General features: G+C 55.3%; 2 protein-coding genes and 1 long non-coding RNA gene across 3 annotated transcripts in view; 1 reads left to right on the top strand and 2 right to left on the bottom strand.

Moving 5' to 3' along the window:
• Nucleotides 1–3,663, top strand: part of LOC138923074 (uncharacterized) — a 32,501-nt gene extending 28,838 nt beyond the window's left edge. The window contains exon 2 of the long non-coding RNA XR_011436194.1: nucleotides 2,514–3,663. This is a non-coding gene — a long non-coding RNA (uncharacterized lncRNA). The remainder of the gene's footprint in view (nucleotides 1–2,513) is intronic.
• A 1,014-nt stretch (nucleotides 3,664–4,677) lies between these two features.
• On the bottom strand, nucleotides 4,678–8,806 carry LOC106781261 (ral guanine nucleotide dissociation stimulator). Its single transcript, XM_023635188.2, has 8 exons — nucleotides 8,703–8,806; nucleotides 8,089–8,158; nucleotides 7,241–7,309; nucleotides 6,723–6,797; nucleotides 6,105–6,137; nucleotides 5,613–5,734; nucleotides 5,316–5,407; nucleotides 4,678–4,981 (listed from the first exon to the last, which is right to left on the bottom strand). The coding sequence occupies exons 2-8, from the start codon at nucleotides 8,110–8,112 to the stop codon at nucleotides 4,920–4,922; spliced, it is 477 nt and encodes a 158-aa protein (XP_023490956.2). The 5' UTR covers nucleotides 8,113–8,158; nucleotides 8,703–8,806; the 3' UTR covers nucleotides 4,678–4,919.
• A 425-nt stretch (nucleotides 8,807–9,231) lies between these two features.
• Nucleotides 9,232–15,615, bottom strand: part of LOC106781265 (uncharacterized) — a 135,550-nt gene continuing 129,166 nt past the window's right edge. The window contains exons 11-17 of the transcript XR_011436179.1: nucleotides 13,715–14,242; nucleotides 13,202–13,312; nucleotides 12,151–12,344; nucleotides 11,435–11,542; nucleotides 10,580–10,781; nucleotides 10,153–10,433; nucleotides 9,232–9,367 (exon numbers count right to left, since the gene is read on the bottom strand). The gene's annotated coding sequence lies outside the window, so the exon portion shown is untranslated. The remainder of the gene's footprint in view (nucleotides 9,368–10,152; nucleotides 10,434–10,579; nucleotides 10,782–11,434; nucleotides 11,543–12,150; nucleotides 12,345–13,201; nucleotides 13,313–13,714; nucleotides 14,243–15,615) is intronic.

Below are 15,615 nucleotides of genomic sequence, written 5' to 3'. Positions count from 1 at the left end.
GTTCTGGCGTATCCAGGACCTGGTTCCAGTTTATCTGGCAGGTGATTTTGGCATGTCCGGCAGGATGTGCTGGCGTGTTAGGCTGGTGGTTCTGGCTTGTCTGGCAGGTGTTTGTGGCATGGCCAGCACCTGGTTCTGGTGTATTCGGGAGGTGGTTTCAGTGTATCTGGCACGTGGTCTCGGCATATCCAACAGGTGGTTGCAAAGTGTCTGGCAGGTAGTTCCTGTGTGTCTGGCATGTGGTTCTGGTATGTTCGGAAGATGGTTCCAGCATGTCCTTTGGGTGCTTCTGGCATGTCTGCAAGGTTGTTCTGGCGTGTCAGTGCCATGGTTTCAGTGTGTCCGGCAGGTGGTTCCAGGTGGTTCTGGCGTGTCTGGTGGGTGCTTCTGGTGTGTATGGCGGGTCATTCAGGCATGTCTGTATCGTGGTTTCAGAGTGTGCGGCAGGTGCTTCTGGCATGTCTGTTGGCTTTTTCCGGCTTCTAAGGGGCCTGGTTCCTGTGTATCCAGCAGGTGATTTTGGCTTGTCCAGAAGGTGGTTCTGGCGAGTGAAGCAGATGGTTCAGGCGTGTCCAGCAGGTGGTTCATGTCTGTCAGTGATGTGGTTCTGGCATTTCCAGCACATGGTTCTGGCACTCTGAGAGATGGTTCTTTCATGCCCGTCATGTGATTCTGAAGTGTCCATCAAGTGGTTCTTGTGTATCCAGCAGGTGATTTTGGCGTTTGAGTCAGATGGTTCTGGTGTGTCCTGCAGGTGCTCTGGCACATTTTGGACCTGATTCTCACATCTGCGGTGGGTGGTTCCACCATTTCCAGATGATGCTTCTGAAGTGTCCAGCAGTTGGTTCCAGCATTTAAGGCAGGTGGGTCACACAAGACCCGCCCAAATCATTCGGCTGAGGCATGAATGATTGTCCTTCCACATGCTTAGGAGGAGAGAGACAATAGGATTTTAACCAACCACTCTTTGGAAGTTAAGAAAAAACTCGCTTTCCACAGTGCTCTTACAGCATACCGGCAACCTCTCATGCCGCCCTTGTGCATGGGTGGAGAGAGTGTTCAGAAAGCAGCTATGGAAGAAAAGCCAAGTTTGCTCAGCAGAGTCCTACATTGCCCTAAAACTGGAAGGCACAAAACACTGCCTCCAACCCTCAAGGGGAGATGAGCAATAATCCATCTTGCTTCCAGCTCTTTAGGAAGCTGAGAAAGAACTCACTTTCCACACTGTTCTTATAGTGTACCTTGAACATCTCATACAAAGGCACCTGAAATGCTGTTTATTTGGAGCCCTTAACTCATTGCTTTAGAACTTCTGCTTTTGGGGCATTTCCATCTTGCCAACCCAGCTCAGACAAAATGCCTACATCTTCTCCTTAAGCAAGGAGGCTGAGGCCCGAATGGTTGTGCTTCCACATGCTTAGGAGGAGAGAGACAATAGGCTTTTAACCAACCGCCCTTGTGCACTGGAGGAGAGAGTGTCAGAAAGCACCTATGGGAGAAAGGCCCCTTTGCTCTCAGCCGTGCCCTACATTGCTCTAGAGGTGGAAGGCACAAAGCACTGCCTCCATCCCTCAAGGGGAGACAAGACACGAACCATCTTGCTTCCAGCTCTTTAGGAAGCTGAGAAAGAAGTCACTTTCCACAGTGCTCTTACAGCATACTGGGAACCTCTCATACACAGGCAGTTGAATGCCATTTCCTCCCAGCCCTTAACTCGCTACTTTAGAACTTCTGCTTCTGCCACATTTCCCTCTTGCCAACCCGGCTCAGGGGTAATGGCTACATCTTCCCCTTAAGCAATGGGGCCAAGGCCCATATGATTGTGATTCCACAAGCTTAGGAGGATAGAGACAAGAGGCTTTTAACCAACCGCCCTTGTGCACTCATGGAGAGAGTGTCAGAAAGCCCCTATGTCAGAAAGGCCCATTTGCTCTCAACCATGCCCTATATTGCTCGAGAGGTGGACAGCACAAAGCACTGCCTCCATCCCTCAAGGGGAGACAAGCCACAAACTGTCTTGCTTCCAGCTCTTTAGGAAGCTGAGAACTCACCTGCTGGATATGCTCGAACCAGGCACCTTAGATGCTGGAAAAACCCGACAGGCATGCCAAAAGCACCCGCCAAACACTCTGGAACCACCACACAGACATCCCATAATGACCCACCAGACTCACCGTAAGCACCCACCAGACACACTGGAAACATGAGTCTGACACGCCAGAACCAACTTCCAGACATGCTGGAAGCACCTAACGGACAGGCCGGAACCATCTTCCGAACCTACCAGAACCACATGCCAGACACACAGGAACCACCTGCCACACACTTCGGAACCACCTGTTGGATATCCCAGAACCAAGTACCAGATACACTGAAACCACCTCCCAAATATGCCAGAACCAGGTGCCGGACATGCCACAAACACCTGCCACACAAGCTGGAACCACCATCCTAACACGCCAGAACAACCTGCCGGACAAACCAAAATCACCTGCCGGATACACCGGAACCAGGTCCTGGATACGCCGGTACCAATTTCTGGAAAAGGCTGGAAAATCTGCCAGACACGCCAGAATCACCCACCGGACATGCAGGAACTAATTGCAAGACATGCCGGAAACAAAGCCAGGACACTCTGAAAGCATCAACCGGACAGGATGGAATCAGGTCCCAGACACACTGTTGCAACCTGCTGGACATGCCAGAACCAACTTTCGAATGTACCAGAACCATATGCCAGACACACAGGAACCACCTGCCAGACACCATGGAACCAACTGTCAGATACACCGGAACCGGGCTCCAGTTTCCTGCATTTATCAGTTCTAATAGGTGTGTAGAAGTATCTCATTGAGGTTTTATATGAAATTCCCGAATGACCTGTGGCGTTGGTCATCTGTCCTCAGGATCGTTTGCCATCTGTATGTCTTCTTTGGTGAGGGATATATTCAGGTCTTTTGCCCATTTTTCAATAAGGTTGTTTATTTTTTTGTTATGGTTGACTTTTAAGAATTCTTTACTTATATCTTGGACATAGTTTCTTTATCATATATCTGTTTTGCGAATATCGTCTGCCAGTCTGTAATTTGTCTTTTGACTCATCGATTTTGCCTTCCACAAAGCAGGAGTTTTTAATTTAATACAGTCTAACTTGGGGCCAGCCCGCTGGCACAGTGGTGAAGTTCACGCACTCCACTTCGGCAGCCTGGGGTTCACAGGTTCGGATCCTGGGTGTAGACCTACACACAGCTTGTCAAGCCATGCCGTGACAGCATCCCACAGTCCAAATAGAGGGAAATGGGCACAGCTGTTAGCTCAGGGCCAACCTTCCATACCAAAATAATAAATAAAGTCTAACATCAGTTTTTTTTCAGAGATTATACTTTCAGTTTGTATCTTAATAACATAATTCCAGATTCGAGTCCACTTAGAGTTTGTTGCATAATCTTTTTAGAAGTTGCATTGTTTTGCATTACATTTAGGTCTCTGTTCCATTTACTAAAAGTTTGTGAAAGTGTAAATTCTATATCTAGGTTCATTTTTGTAAGAGCTTTAATGAGGTGCAATTGATAGAGAAAGAACCTGACATATCTAATATGTACTATCTGATGACTTCCCCCACATACCAACTGACATATATGTATAAATTTCTCCTTTAGCCTATGACAGGGTGGATCACATTGATTTAATTTTGGAATGCTGATACAACCTTGCATACCTGAAAAAATTTCCTCTTTGTCCTGGTGTATGATTGTTTTACATTGTTGGCTTCAGTTTTCTAATATTTCATAGAAAACGGTAACTGCTCATTTCTGAGACTTGTTGTTCTCAAGTTTTCCCTAGTTTTAAACTCTAGTTTTGCTTTTAGGGTACTGCTGGCCTCATAAGATGAGTTGGAAAGTGTTGTCTCTGGTGATATTTTCTGGAACAGATTGTTGGGAGCACTGGGTTTCTGGAGGGAGACCTGGCTGAGGCCCTAAAAGCTGCATCCCACAGCTTTCCCCTTGGATAGACAACAAGCAGGAAATGGTATTCAGAGTCAGGGACCAGAAGCCCAGGGGGATCCAGTCTAGGTCAGAGGTGAACAGGGAGCCCCTAGTGGGCCCGAGAAGGCAGAGTCCTGCCTGCCCATGGTCCATGTCCACAGGACCTTCCTCTGGCCTCGTCCTCTCTATGTGCACGTTTTGAGCTTTTGACGGTATTTTCCCCACTTAGAGCTGAAGCCATTGCGGAGACTGAATCAGAAAACAAGGTCCTAATCTGTGTGCAAGAGAAACCGGGAAAATGTTCCCTCTTCCGGCAGAGTGTCGAAAGGCAGCCACTGTCCTGGGCAGGACGTGTGCTAGGGACAGGCACGTGCTAGTTTGACAGACACGCCCAGCTTAGTGGTTGTGGCTCTGGCTGAGAAAACGCCTCCAACCGCTTAGTCCCAAGAGGTCGGAGGGGCCATCTCTGCTCCTGGACAGGGTGAACCACACTGCAATTATCCTGTCCTCGGCAGGAGGGGGACTTGGGCATGTCGTTCAGTAGCCAGGAAGAGGACTGGCACTTCTCCCTTCTCCACATAAACTGAGCTGCTCACTCTGGGAGATTTCTAAATTTGAGGAGGAATGTGAGTTTCTGGATCCGGTTTCCATGAGTGCTGCGAGCGAAAGACTCACACCTCCACTCCCAGGATTAGAAAGAAGCAACAATTTAATATAATACTCAAACGGAGCATTTACCATTGACAACAAAATATGGCCCCGCCAAATAGGGAAATAGGTGCTGGGCAAAAGGGGGGAGGGAGAAGAGGGGTTGGTGCCTCCCCTCGTGGCCAACAGGGGACCCCCAGAAACGGATCACAAAGTTCTCCTCATCAGAATCAGGGGAGGTGGCCATGTGCACCCTGAGTGTCAATGCTGTGTCCCCGCTGTAGCTCAGCTGGTCTCAGGAGGGTCATCGACCACCACCACTGGGCCCTTGGTTGGGGGTCTGGTGTCTGGAGAAAGAGAGGCGTTTCCTGAGTGGCCTGCCTTGGAACCACAGTGCACACCCCATCCCGGCCCCCACTGCACTCTCTGCTCCAGCCATTTGCTCAGTGCTCAGTCAGCCAACAGCACCCCATCTGTCCCTGACACAGGGGCTGATATTTAGCGTCACCCATTTCACAGAGGAGGAAACCAATCCCAGGAACGTGAGTGCAACCGCCCAGGACAGGACTGCTCAGCAGTGGAGCTGGAACCCAGGGCCAGCTGTCTGCCTCCCCAGGCCCACACTCAGTCTGAATGTTTCCTGAGCCCGTGGATTCAGCCACTGCCGGTCTAGACACTCACTCTGCCCTGAGCGGTTCTTCTTGTGTTTGAAGAAGAGTTGAATCTTTCTGACCCAGTGGTATCGGGGCTCCAGCTGGCAAGACAGGCTGTAGCTACAGGACAGAGCAGAGCTGGGAGCTCTCAGGAGCCACACATCACATGTGCATCCTGGAGCCTGCCAGCAGCTGGAGTCGAAGGGCCCCAGGGGTCGCCATGCAACCAGATCTGAGGCTGACCAGTGAGCCATGGACATGGGCTCTGGAGCTGGTCAGCAGAGAGAGTCTGCCCTGCCCTCCCCCAACTCCTGACCCGACTCACCTCTCCTCCTCGCTCAGGGGCTCCACGGCCTGGAACCAGGCCCCAAAGTGCTTGTCGGGCTGCACGGTGTACAGATTTGCAGCCTCCTGGAGCAGCTCGATCTCGTCCATCAGTTTGAATTGCTAGGACAGAGCAAGCACAGGATGCCTACAGGGCCTGAGTGGGGGACCCTGCAGGGCTCGTGGAGGGGGTGAGGAAGGGGGCAAGGGGCCAGTCTGGGGCCTTTGCCCACTTGGGAACCCTCCCTCCCTGCGATTCCAGTCAGGACTTGCCTGCTCTCACACTTGGCTCAAAATAGCTCCTCCAGGAAGGAGTCTTTGATGCCAGCCCTTCCCCCACCGACCAATGCCATAGGATCCCTAGCTCTGTATATCGAACTGTGCAAATAAGTGTTCCACCCTGGGGATTGGGCCAGAGGGGGTCCTGCCCACTGCTGGGGGGTCTCTGATTTCCAACCCCCACCCTCCCCACCGGGAGGCCACAGCTGCTTACTTCATTCCATTTCCGACAGTTGAGCACATTGCCCTGGAAAGCAGACAGCCGCAGTCCATCAGAAACAGCCCCCTTGGCCAGCACTAGCCCCCGTCCACACCTCTTGCAATGCTGCACTACTGCCAGTGGGCAGGCCCATCCAGAGCCCAGACTTGGACCTGGGCCAGTTTCTGGGCTCCAGAGCAGGGGGCACAGAGCAACTGAGGCAAGAGACCTTGTAACCCAACCCTCTCTGATGACACGTGGGGAGACTCAGGCCTCAGGCAGGAAGGGACAGCTCAGCCTCTGATGTGCTTCCTGACTGGGAGGGGCCCAACTTCTCTTCCCTCACTGGCAGGGCCAGAGGGAGAGGCTGAGTCCAGCTCAGACACCACCTCCTGCAGCCACACAGTCAGGCAGCTCTGAGCCTCAGAAGCCCAGGGAACCTGGACGGTGGCTTATGCAGAGCCTGCATCACCCACTGGGGAGATGGGCCTGACACCCCAACTCCCACACGAGGCTGGAGGCCCTGCTGAGAGGACCTTTTCCAAATGCAGAGAGCTCAGGGCTCAGGACAGGACTCTCTCCTCCCCACCCTCAGGAGCCTGAGCCCCTGGACCCACCTCCGGGCTCACTCACCTCCACGTAATCCTCCATTGTACCGTCCAGCAGCTCCAGGGAACCGAAGAACGTCACCAGGGAGGGGACGACACCCTGTGCCGCCATCAGGATGGGCATGGTGATGAGCTCCCGCTCTCAGGTGCCCCCATGAACTTTCCCCTGAAACCCTTCAGCCCAGCCTCCTGCCCACCCCACGCCCCCACACAGAGCAGCCTAGGATCCTCGGGACACCGCAACACACAAAATTCCCTCCCCCGCTCCCCTCCAGGAACACCAAACTCCATCAGTCAAGTCACAGGGATGGCTGTTGGCGCCTCCCAGGGGCAGTGGCCCCTGCCCTTCCCCACCCCAAATCTGCCCTGCTGCCAGCCCTTCCAGGCCTCCTCCTGCTCACTGCCACTGCAGGCCCGTCATGCTTGGCAGCCACAGCAGATTCGCCTGAGGTGGAAGGCCCCTCTTCTGAGGGAGGCCTCCAGCTGGGAGGAGGCGCCCCCTCTCCTCTGACTCCTGGGCCCCTCCCCCACAGTCACCCTCACCTGCTGCCACTGCCTCTCCTGGGCTCCCTGGCGTGCCCTCTCTGCAGTCTTTAACACGGAGGTCGCCTCCTGTTGGGGCCGAAGACAGGGTCAGTGTGCCCATACTCCCCTCCACATGTCCCCCCAAGGCCCCTGATCTCAGACCCTGGCCATCGGCTCCAGTCCCCTCCTGCCTCTGCTGCTCCAAACTGCAGGGTGCTCTGATTCTAGACCAGTCCCAGCTCCAGGAATCAGTCCTGTGTGACCTTGGGCCTGCCCAGGCCTCCCTGGCCCTCTTTCCTCAGCTGAAAAGTGTGAGGAGAATGTCACCTGCTTCCAGGAGTCTCCTGAGGACTCAGAGTCATCTGCGTGTCATCACTGCTCTCCCCTCACCTCTCGAGGAGGAGCCGGCACAAATCTCCTCCCGTTCCTGTCCTCCCTTGGATGGTAGCACCCCGCTGGGAGGCCTGCACCGCTGATCTTTTCCCTCCACTTCCCAGAGGAGGAGACGGAGGCCCCCAGAGGGGCAGTGACTGGCTCAAGGACCCACTGGGAGAGGCTGCTCCCCATGCCAGCTACAGGCCCTGTCCCCGCTACCTTCACCCCACCCCTGGCTCCAAATCTGACAAAGGCCCCGGCCTCTGGACTCCAGGGGTGCGTCCAGACCCCAGCTGAACAGACAGGGAGGGGGAGGGCAGGGAGTCTTGGGGGACCTGGCCGAGTGGCCCCGGCCTGCCCCACCCTCACAGGGCTCTCTGACCCCCAGCCTGGGCCGAGCCTTGCCATAGCCTCACCTCCTAGGATCCCCTCAGGATGTTCCCCTCCCCTCTCCTTCTGGCCTCCTTCCAGATCTCCAGCCTCCAGGTTACCTGCACTAGCAGCTCCCTGCTCATGCGTTTCTATCTCCTGACCCACTTCTTCCAGGTTCCAGAACTCTCCCTGCGGGGTGGGGAAAGAAAGAAAGAAAGAAAGAAAGAAAGAAAGAAAGAAAGAAAAACTGTGGGATGCTTGAAGGCAAGTCCCATTTGTTTGAGAACCCAGCAGATCCAAACTGCCTGGGGCCTGGATGAGGGATTTCGCTGGGGTGCTCTGAGCTCTAAGGTCCCCATGGGACTGTGGAGGGGCCTCTCCTCTTGTCCCTTGGGGCCTCCATTCCCAGATGTCCCAAACAGATCTCCTTGGAACAGTGTTGGTTTCAGCTGCATAGAGGCTTCTGTTGCTGCAAAGGAAACACCTGACAATCTCCACCTGGGCTCAAGCCAGGATCTGGTCTGGAAGGAAATGAATCCCTGGGATGGAACTGCTGGCCTAAGGGCCCTGAGAGACTCAGAGACCCAGCACCCAGGTCAGTCCCTGCGCCCGGTGTTCGCTGTCTCCCAGGTGTTCTCAGCTGACTTTGGGGGACATGCCGGCCCAAATGAGGTTGCCTGGGCCACCTCACCCTCATGGTGCTTGGCTGGAGAGCAGTCTACCCACTACCCACCTGGAAACTTGTCCCCAGGTGTCTTGGAGACAAGCAGTGGCAGGGCTCTGCAGGGCAGAAAGGATTGTGTGGCGGGAACAGAAGTTCCCGAGTCCTCGGCACTCCTGGGGAAGCGGAGAGATGGAGCCGTGAGGGTGAGCTGAAGCTCTGCTGCCTCTGGTTTCTGTCACCTCACGGACTTCTCCTGTCCTGGAGGACACACATGCCCAGGGAAGCCAGGGAGGGCACACCTGCCACCCGATGAGTAACACTGCCAGGCACAAGGATTTGTAGCTCAACACAAGAGAGGAAGTGAGTTTGTCCCCACTGGGACCTCAAGTCAAGGTCAACGTGGCCCTGGCATGAGGGTCAAGGGACAGTCCAGGGACTAAGACCCCAGACTTCAATCCTGAGAGCTGAGAAACAAGAGGCAATTCCCATGCATCCAGACAGGGCGTGCCAAGGCTTACCTCAGCCACCCTGATCCACAGCTCAACCACCCTGGCCCTGTCCTGTGCTGTCATGCTAGCGTCCCCAAGGCAGGTGACGAGGATGCAATTGGCCATGGTGTTGTCGTGCATCACAGTGTCACGGACGGTGGGTGCCAGGGACTCGCGTTTCCTGTTGTCACACTCAGACCAGATGGAGCCGAGGCAGTGGGCGGGCACCAACGTCTTGAACAGCTCCTGCAGAAGATGCGGAGTGTCACCCGGTCCTGCCACACCCCAGCTCAGCGTCCACAGTCCCCCATAGGCCCAGGCAGGGTGAGATCAGAACTGGAGCTCAGGAAGCAGAGCATCTGGCCTGAGGCTTATGGGAGTCCCTGGGTTTTGTCTGTGTCCACTGAATGCACCCAGTCCAGGATGACCCCGAACTCAGGACTGTGGGGAAGGGAGGGGACATTTGCTCCCAGCCCCGTCTCACTTCCTCCAAGCTCCAGAAGGCAGCCCACACATGCCCACCAGAAGGGCCATCATCCACCCATCCCAGTGCCCCTCGAGTCCCACTCCCCATTCCCATGCACATTCCCCCAGAGGCAGGGACAACCCCCAGCTTTGTTTGACTGTCTCCACTGGACTCAATACACATCACCTTCCTGATAAGTGCTGAGGCTGTCCGGGACACCTGCGCAGATGGGGGATCCACCCAAGGACCTGGCAGCACTTCAGTGAGTGCCCATCCCCCACCAAAGGGCCAGACTCTGCCCACCTTCCACTCTCTCCCACCTCATTCATCGGCACAGCCACCCTATACAGCAGGTGCTGAGTGTCTGTCTCTACTGTCCCGTGTTCGCTAGGGGACAGCGAAGGCTTGGGGAGAAAGAAATCTGCCCAGGTCACAGTGTTGATAAGGAAGGAAGCAGGGATTTGGACCCAGATCATCGGAATCCTGAGCAGGGAATGGCAGGTGTGGGGTGGCTCATGGCACCGGGAAGGCAGGGGCCACCCGCCCCGCGAGCTCCTCTGCTCACCGCAGCCATCCTCGTCAGCTGCTCTGCCACCAGCTGGGGAGGGAAGTCCAAGATGTTCGGCTTCTCCTCCCGCAGCTGGTCCTCGGTGGTCATGGCCCAGGGGCAGCTGGGCTCTGGGGCTGCCTTTACTGGTGGCCCTTGCTCTGGTCCTGGAGTGGCCGACTCAGGGGCTGCTGGCTCCAGCTCTACCACACGTGGTGAGACTGGAGGTGCAGCTGGCTCCAGCCCGGGGGCTGGCACTGGCTCTGGCTCTGGAAGTGGCAGGAGCTTTGGAGCTGGCTCTGGAGCAGGATAAAGAGAAAGTTTCACGCACACACCTGACAGTTTCTGTGCCTTTCCAAAGACAGAAAGGACTCCACTGCCTCTAAGGGAACGCTAGCCCGTGAACCTCAACACAGACAGTCTTCCCAGACTCCAGTCCCCTCACCTTTCCGTTCGGCCTCAATGGCCTTGAGATGCTCCAGGTGGCCTGGCAGAAGGTAGGCATGGCCCTCCACGTGGGAGCCACCAAAGCTGACGTGCAGAGTGGCCAGCTGCAGGGTCCAAGAGGGAAACCGCAGGGGCTCCCTGCAATCCTGCCCTTGGCCCAGCCAGGTTCCCAGCAGGAAATAGATAGCACTGCGGGGAGGCTGATGGGCCAGAGAGTCAGTGGCCTGGCCTTTCCTTAAACACCAGCCTCCCAAGGCACTCTTGTTAGCATCTGCGCCCCTGTGCCAGACCCTCCCCCTCCAGAGGAGGGCCCCATCCCAGCCCTGAGCCCTGGCTGCCTGACCTGGCTGTGGCAGGCCTGCTCATCCAGCAGGCTGAACACAGAGTCTGTGAGAGTCTCTTGTTCCCACCGACACTCTCCTCCCCAAGGGTCTGGACACAGCCCACTCAAGCCCTCCATGTATGTGGGCCACTGGAATGAAGACTCCAGCAGATTTGGGAGCAGCTTGCTCACACACCTCCTACTATGGACCTGGTGGTGGTGCTCACATGGTGTGGATGTGGAGAAAGGGAGGCAGGAGGAGCTGGGACTCTGCTGGGAGTGGGTCTCTAGGGGACAACGCAACCCAGCCTCCCTTCCAATTCTCAAGGGGCCTGGGACCCATGCACAGCTCTCTTTGAGTCCAGTCCTGCTGGAGTGGAAGCCACCAGAACTGAGCCCTCCCATGGGAATCACAAGATGGGTGAGATGCAGGGTTCTCCCAGGCCTGACATGGCCACAGCCTCCATCCTCGCCCCGCACCCTTTTTGCTAGAGACAGGAGGCCCTTCTTCTCGTCCCAAAGACCACTCACTTTGGGAGGTGGTCGTGTCCTCCAGCATCCCGCACGCAATGGGCCAAGCTGCCTCCATGTGTCCCAAAGGGGATGAAGTCATCACCCGGGATGGCGGGTAGATGGGACCTGTGAATGATGTCAAGTGTGACTGTCTGACTCTCAAAATAGAGGGGAGGACCAGGGAGGCTGTCTGCTTCATTCACTGAGTGACCCTTAGTGTGTCCAGAAGTCCTGCTCAGAGTAGGTCCTTCATAGACATTGTTGAATGACCTCCAACCAGAACCATCCCAGGTGTCTGAGTGGGCCTGTGGCCCCTCTGTGACCCTAGAGATCCCTAAGTGGCTACACCAAGGACAAGCACCAGGACCAGCTGGATGGCATCTCAAACTCTTTGACAGGGTGCTCTCCAGGTGCTTTTCCAAACTCAAAAAGCCACAAGCCAGTGAAGGGAGAGGTGAAGTGAAGACTACTTTCCATGGGGGACAGAGAAATAATCACCACCAGCAACCACAGCATGGCCCACCACCCTCTCTGCAGAGCCGGGCACCAGGGAAGCACCTGGATGGCTGATCCCATTCATCCCTGGGAGAAGCCTAGCAAGTTCATCCTCTCTCACCCCACATTTCAGAGGAGCCAACTCAGGCTCAGAGAGATGTGGTGACATTCCCAAGGCAAGACACACAGCTGGCAGTGGGCAGAGTCACCACTGTGCTGAGGAGGAGGCAGGCAGTCACCTGGGAAACAGCTGGTCCAGGACCTGGTGGGAAGTGCTGGAGCCTGAGTAGCTGTAGAGGGAGGTGATGACACTGCAGAGGACTCTGCTGGGGAAGGCTGGCAGCACAGACTCTGAGAGCCTCTGCATCATGCCTGCCTGGAGGGCACGCATCCTGCAGGCCTCAGTTACAGACAGAGTGGACTCATCTTCACTCTGGGTGGGATGAGGAGGACACAGGGTCAGGGCCACCACTGTGAACCACCAGCATTATCGAGGTCTGCAGCTGACCCAGGAACTCCTAGCCCCTCCCAGACATGTGCGACAGGAGACACAGGAGCTCCCACACTCAGCAAGGTTCTGGGCTCTCACAGTACAATCTGACTTTGGGCGTGCGAAGGATTCCACATTGATCTCCCTCGAGGCCATTTGCTCACTGAGGGACAACAGACCTCCCTCTGTGAAGAGCACCAGCCCAGTGAGTCCTCAACAGACACCCCCTCTCTAGAGAGGAGAACAGAGGCTTAGGTGCGCCAGGTGGCTTCTCTAGGTCCTGTGGGTCAGAACTGAGAGCTGCCCAAAGTGAGGGCTGAGGGCCAGCCCCTCTAACTGCCTGAGGCTTCATTGGGCCCCAACCTGGAGGGAAATGTTATGTGGCCACCCCACCCCGCCCCAGTCTGGAAACAGTGTACAAGGCAGTGACACACTCTGACAATCCCTTTGACTTCCAAAACACGCTGATGGTTATTTCTCTTACATTAAAGGGAGTTTGGAGACCCTCGTTATCGAGGTTGCATGTTCCAAAAAAGGCAAAATTCAAAGATACTCAGGGCCTAGTGGGAAGTGACAACGTTTTCTCTAATCTTCCTAGGAAAATGCAACGAGTGCCCTCCTATCCTCCTATGCAGCTGGTGGGGAGGAGCAGAAGTCCAGATTCCTTTGGGACTGTGGGACACTCAGGGGGGACAGCCCTGTTAGGCTCCCAGGAGATGGGCAGTTTGAGGCTGGATTCTGGGCCTACCCTGGTCATCTCAGGGGCCTGGGTGGGAAGACCCCTCTGTGCCCACTCTCACCTCAGAGCAGCCCTGGTTATTGATGATGGTGCGGTGCAGTTGGCCGCTGTCCAGGGAGATGGAGTACCCGAAGCCATTTGCCAGCTCTTTGACTGCCTCCTGCGTGCAGCTCTGCAAAGACAGTGCCCGAGAGCCGGGCCGGGATGTCTCAGGCACCTGCCTCGACTTGGCCACAGGAGGAAACCCCAGCAGGGATCAGGTACCCGGCAGTGTCTGTGTAGAACTCCAGCCAGGGAGGGAATGAGATGACACCCGGATGGCTCGGGACTAACCTATGGGTAGAGGAGCTTGGTCCCCAGCACCCACTCTCCCATCCTGCTAGCCAACACCTAGGCTGGGAACACGACGCACTGCCAGGCTTCCAACACCCAGCAAAGGGCTCCTGCCTAGGATGAGTGCCCCCTCAGCCCCGCCGTCCCTCACTCCACTCCCCCGGGACACACAAGGAGGCTCAGAGGGGTGTGGGGTTGGGATCCCATTGTGGCCTAAGGCGGTTGGCCTGCCCTGTGTTACCTGAGGGATCCTCCTGCCAAATGGCCAGGGGTGGTGCAGGTGAGGGCCAAGCCAATGTGTGTAGCAACTGAAAAGTCTCTGTTTCTTGGCTTTCCTGAAGCCACAGCCTCGACAAGTCAGGAGACAACAGCAGAGCATCCTGCTCTCTTCAGTGTCTCTACTCAAGTGAGCTCAATAGGAGGCTATGTCTAGAATGCGGGCGCCTGGAGACCAGTGTGCTAAGTTCTGTTAGGGTCTGTCACCAAGGAAGTGAGGTCACTTCCTCAAGCTTCCATTACCCGGGCCTCTTCTTTCAATCACACCAACCCAAAACCCCTCTGGGATCTTGGCTACTCACCCTCCTTGCCCATGTCATCACCAGAACTGTACACAAATAGCCAGCACAGAGCCTCACACAGGACCTTGAGATGGAACCAGGTTTCCAGCTTGAGGAAGCTGAGTTCAGCTGAGTTCATGCCTCTCTTTCCCTAGAAGCTCTGTGTCCTGGAAACACCATTGTGCCTCGCAAGGCCTCCTCAATCCTTCAACCTGCACGATAGGGACGAGGCCAGAAATAGCTCCCTCAGGATGTCCTCAGCTGCAGAAGAGACAGTAGTGACAACACCTGGTGTCTGGTTTCACTTGTGTCTGATGCACACACTTAGAGATGAAAGAATGACAAGAAGGGGTGGGCTATCGTGTGGAGCACCCCTCAAAACAGGCCTGTGTCACAGCTCTTGGGCCTTGAGCAAGTCTCTGCCCCTCTGGGCCTCATTTACACATCTGCAGCTTTAACGGGTTGAAATTAGAGGAAATTCAGAGATTGCCAGTCACTGGCATGAATGATTCCACGGTCTCCTGTTTCCCTTAGAGTCAGAACCAAGTGCCTCATGTTGGCCTATGTGGAGGGCAGCCTCCACCACGGCTCCCGGTGCTCACTGTCTCCTGCTGTGCACATCCTTGTGGAACCGAACAGTCATTAGGAAGTGACTTCTGAATAGAATGCAGCCAAGGTGTTGGGATGGTACACAACCCAGGGTTAAGAACAAAAAGCCTGGCCCTTCCTTCTTACTCATTGTCTTTAGCCCCCTCCCTCTTTCCCTCCTCCTGTTTCCATCTCTCTCTCTCTCTCTGCCTCTTATATCTCTGGAACTGGGGGAGCAAGTGCACATGTGTTCAATTTCCCTATGTAGAGGCTCCATAGGAGAGAATGGAGGAAATAATCGGCCAACAGACAGGCAGGAACTCAGGCTTTCCGTCCAAACAAACCCTGTCAACATGCATGTGAGTGAACTTGGGAGCACATGCTCCCCGAGTCGAGCCGCAATAGAGATGCAGCCCAAGCTTCACAGAGACCTTGAGGCAGAGGTACCCAGCTAAGCCGTGCCCCATTCCTGGCACACACACTTTGTGAGAGCTTAAGGATTTGTACTTTCTAGGGGCACGGTCTTAGAGCAACGTCGTCAGAGAGTGACAGGAAAAAGCAGTCTGCCAGTCCTGCCACCCGTCCCTGCCGTACCCCCATCTCCCCTCCTCTCTCTTCTCAGGATCCTTCCAGCCACACCGCCAGCTTTCTGACCTTCTCTGCTCAGACTCCTTTCTTCCTGTGAGTCTCTGCACCAGCAGTGGCTTCTCCCTGACACTCAAACTGTTCCCAGACACAGGCAGGCATGCCTCACATCTGTCACTCTGCTCACAGCGAATGTTACTCCTCTGAGGCCTTTCAGGGCCTCCCAGGCACAGTCTCCAACGTCACAGATCTCACATCTGCACGGTCATCTCATGATTTTCTCCTTCTTGGTCTCTTTTGGATAAAGTGAGTCCATGAAGCAGGGCATTCTGCTTGGCAGACGCAGAGGCAGCTTCTTCCGGTGCCCTCAGGAACATGACTGTCTCCTCTGGGTTGAATGTTTCCCCTCACA

The sequence above is a fragment of the Equus caballus genome, unplaced genomic scaffold, assembly GCF_041296265.1.
Source record: "Equus caballus isolate H_3958 breed thoroughbred unplaced genomic scaffold, TB-T2T haplotype2-0000440, whole genome shotgun sequence".
NCBI lineage: Eukaryota > Metazoa > Chordata > Mammalia > Perissodactyla > Equidae > Equus > Equus caballus.
The sequence above is the reverse complement of the archived record's forward strand: the minus strand, read 5'-3'. Positions and strand labels throughout refer to the sequence as shown.

Bases quoted from the DNA above. Each gene is read 5' to 3' on its own strand.
- LOC106781261 (XM_023635188.2), bottom strand. From the start codon at position 8,112: ATGAGCAGGGAGCTGCTAGTGCAG. The intron at 7,310-8,088 runs GTAACCTGGAGG...CGGCCCCAACAG, and splicing joins GCAGGGAGCTGCTAGTGCAG to GAGGCGACCTCCGTGTTAAA. The intron at 6,138-6,722 runs GTGAGTGAGCCC...TCTGCTTTCCAG, and splicing joins CAATGGAGGATTACGTGGAG to GGCAATGTGCTCAACTGTCG.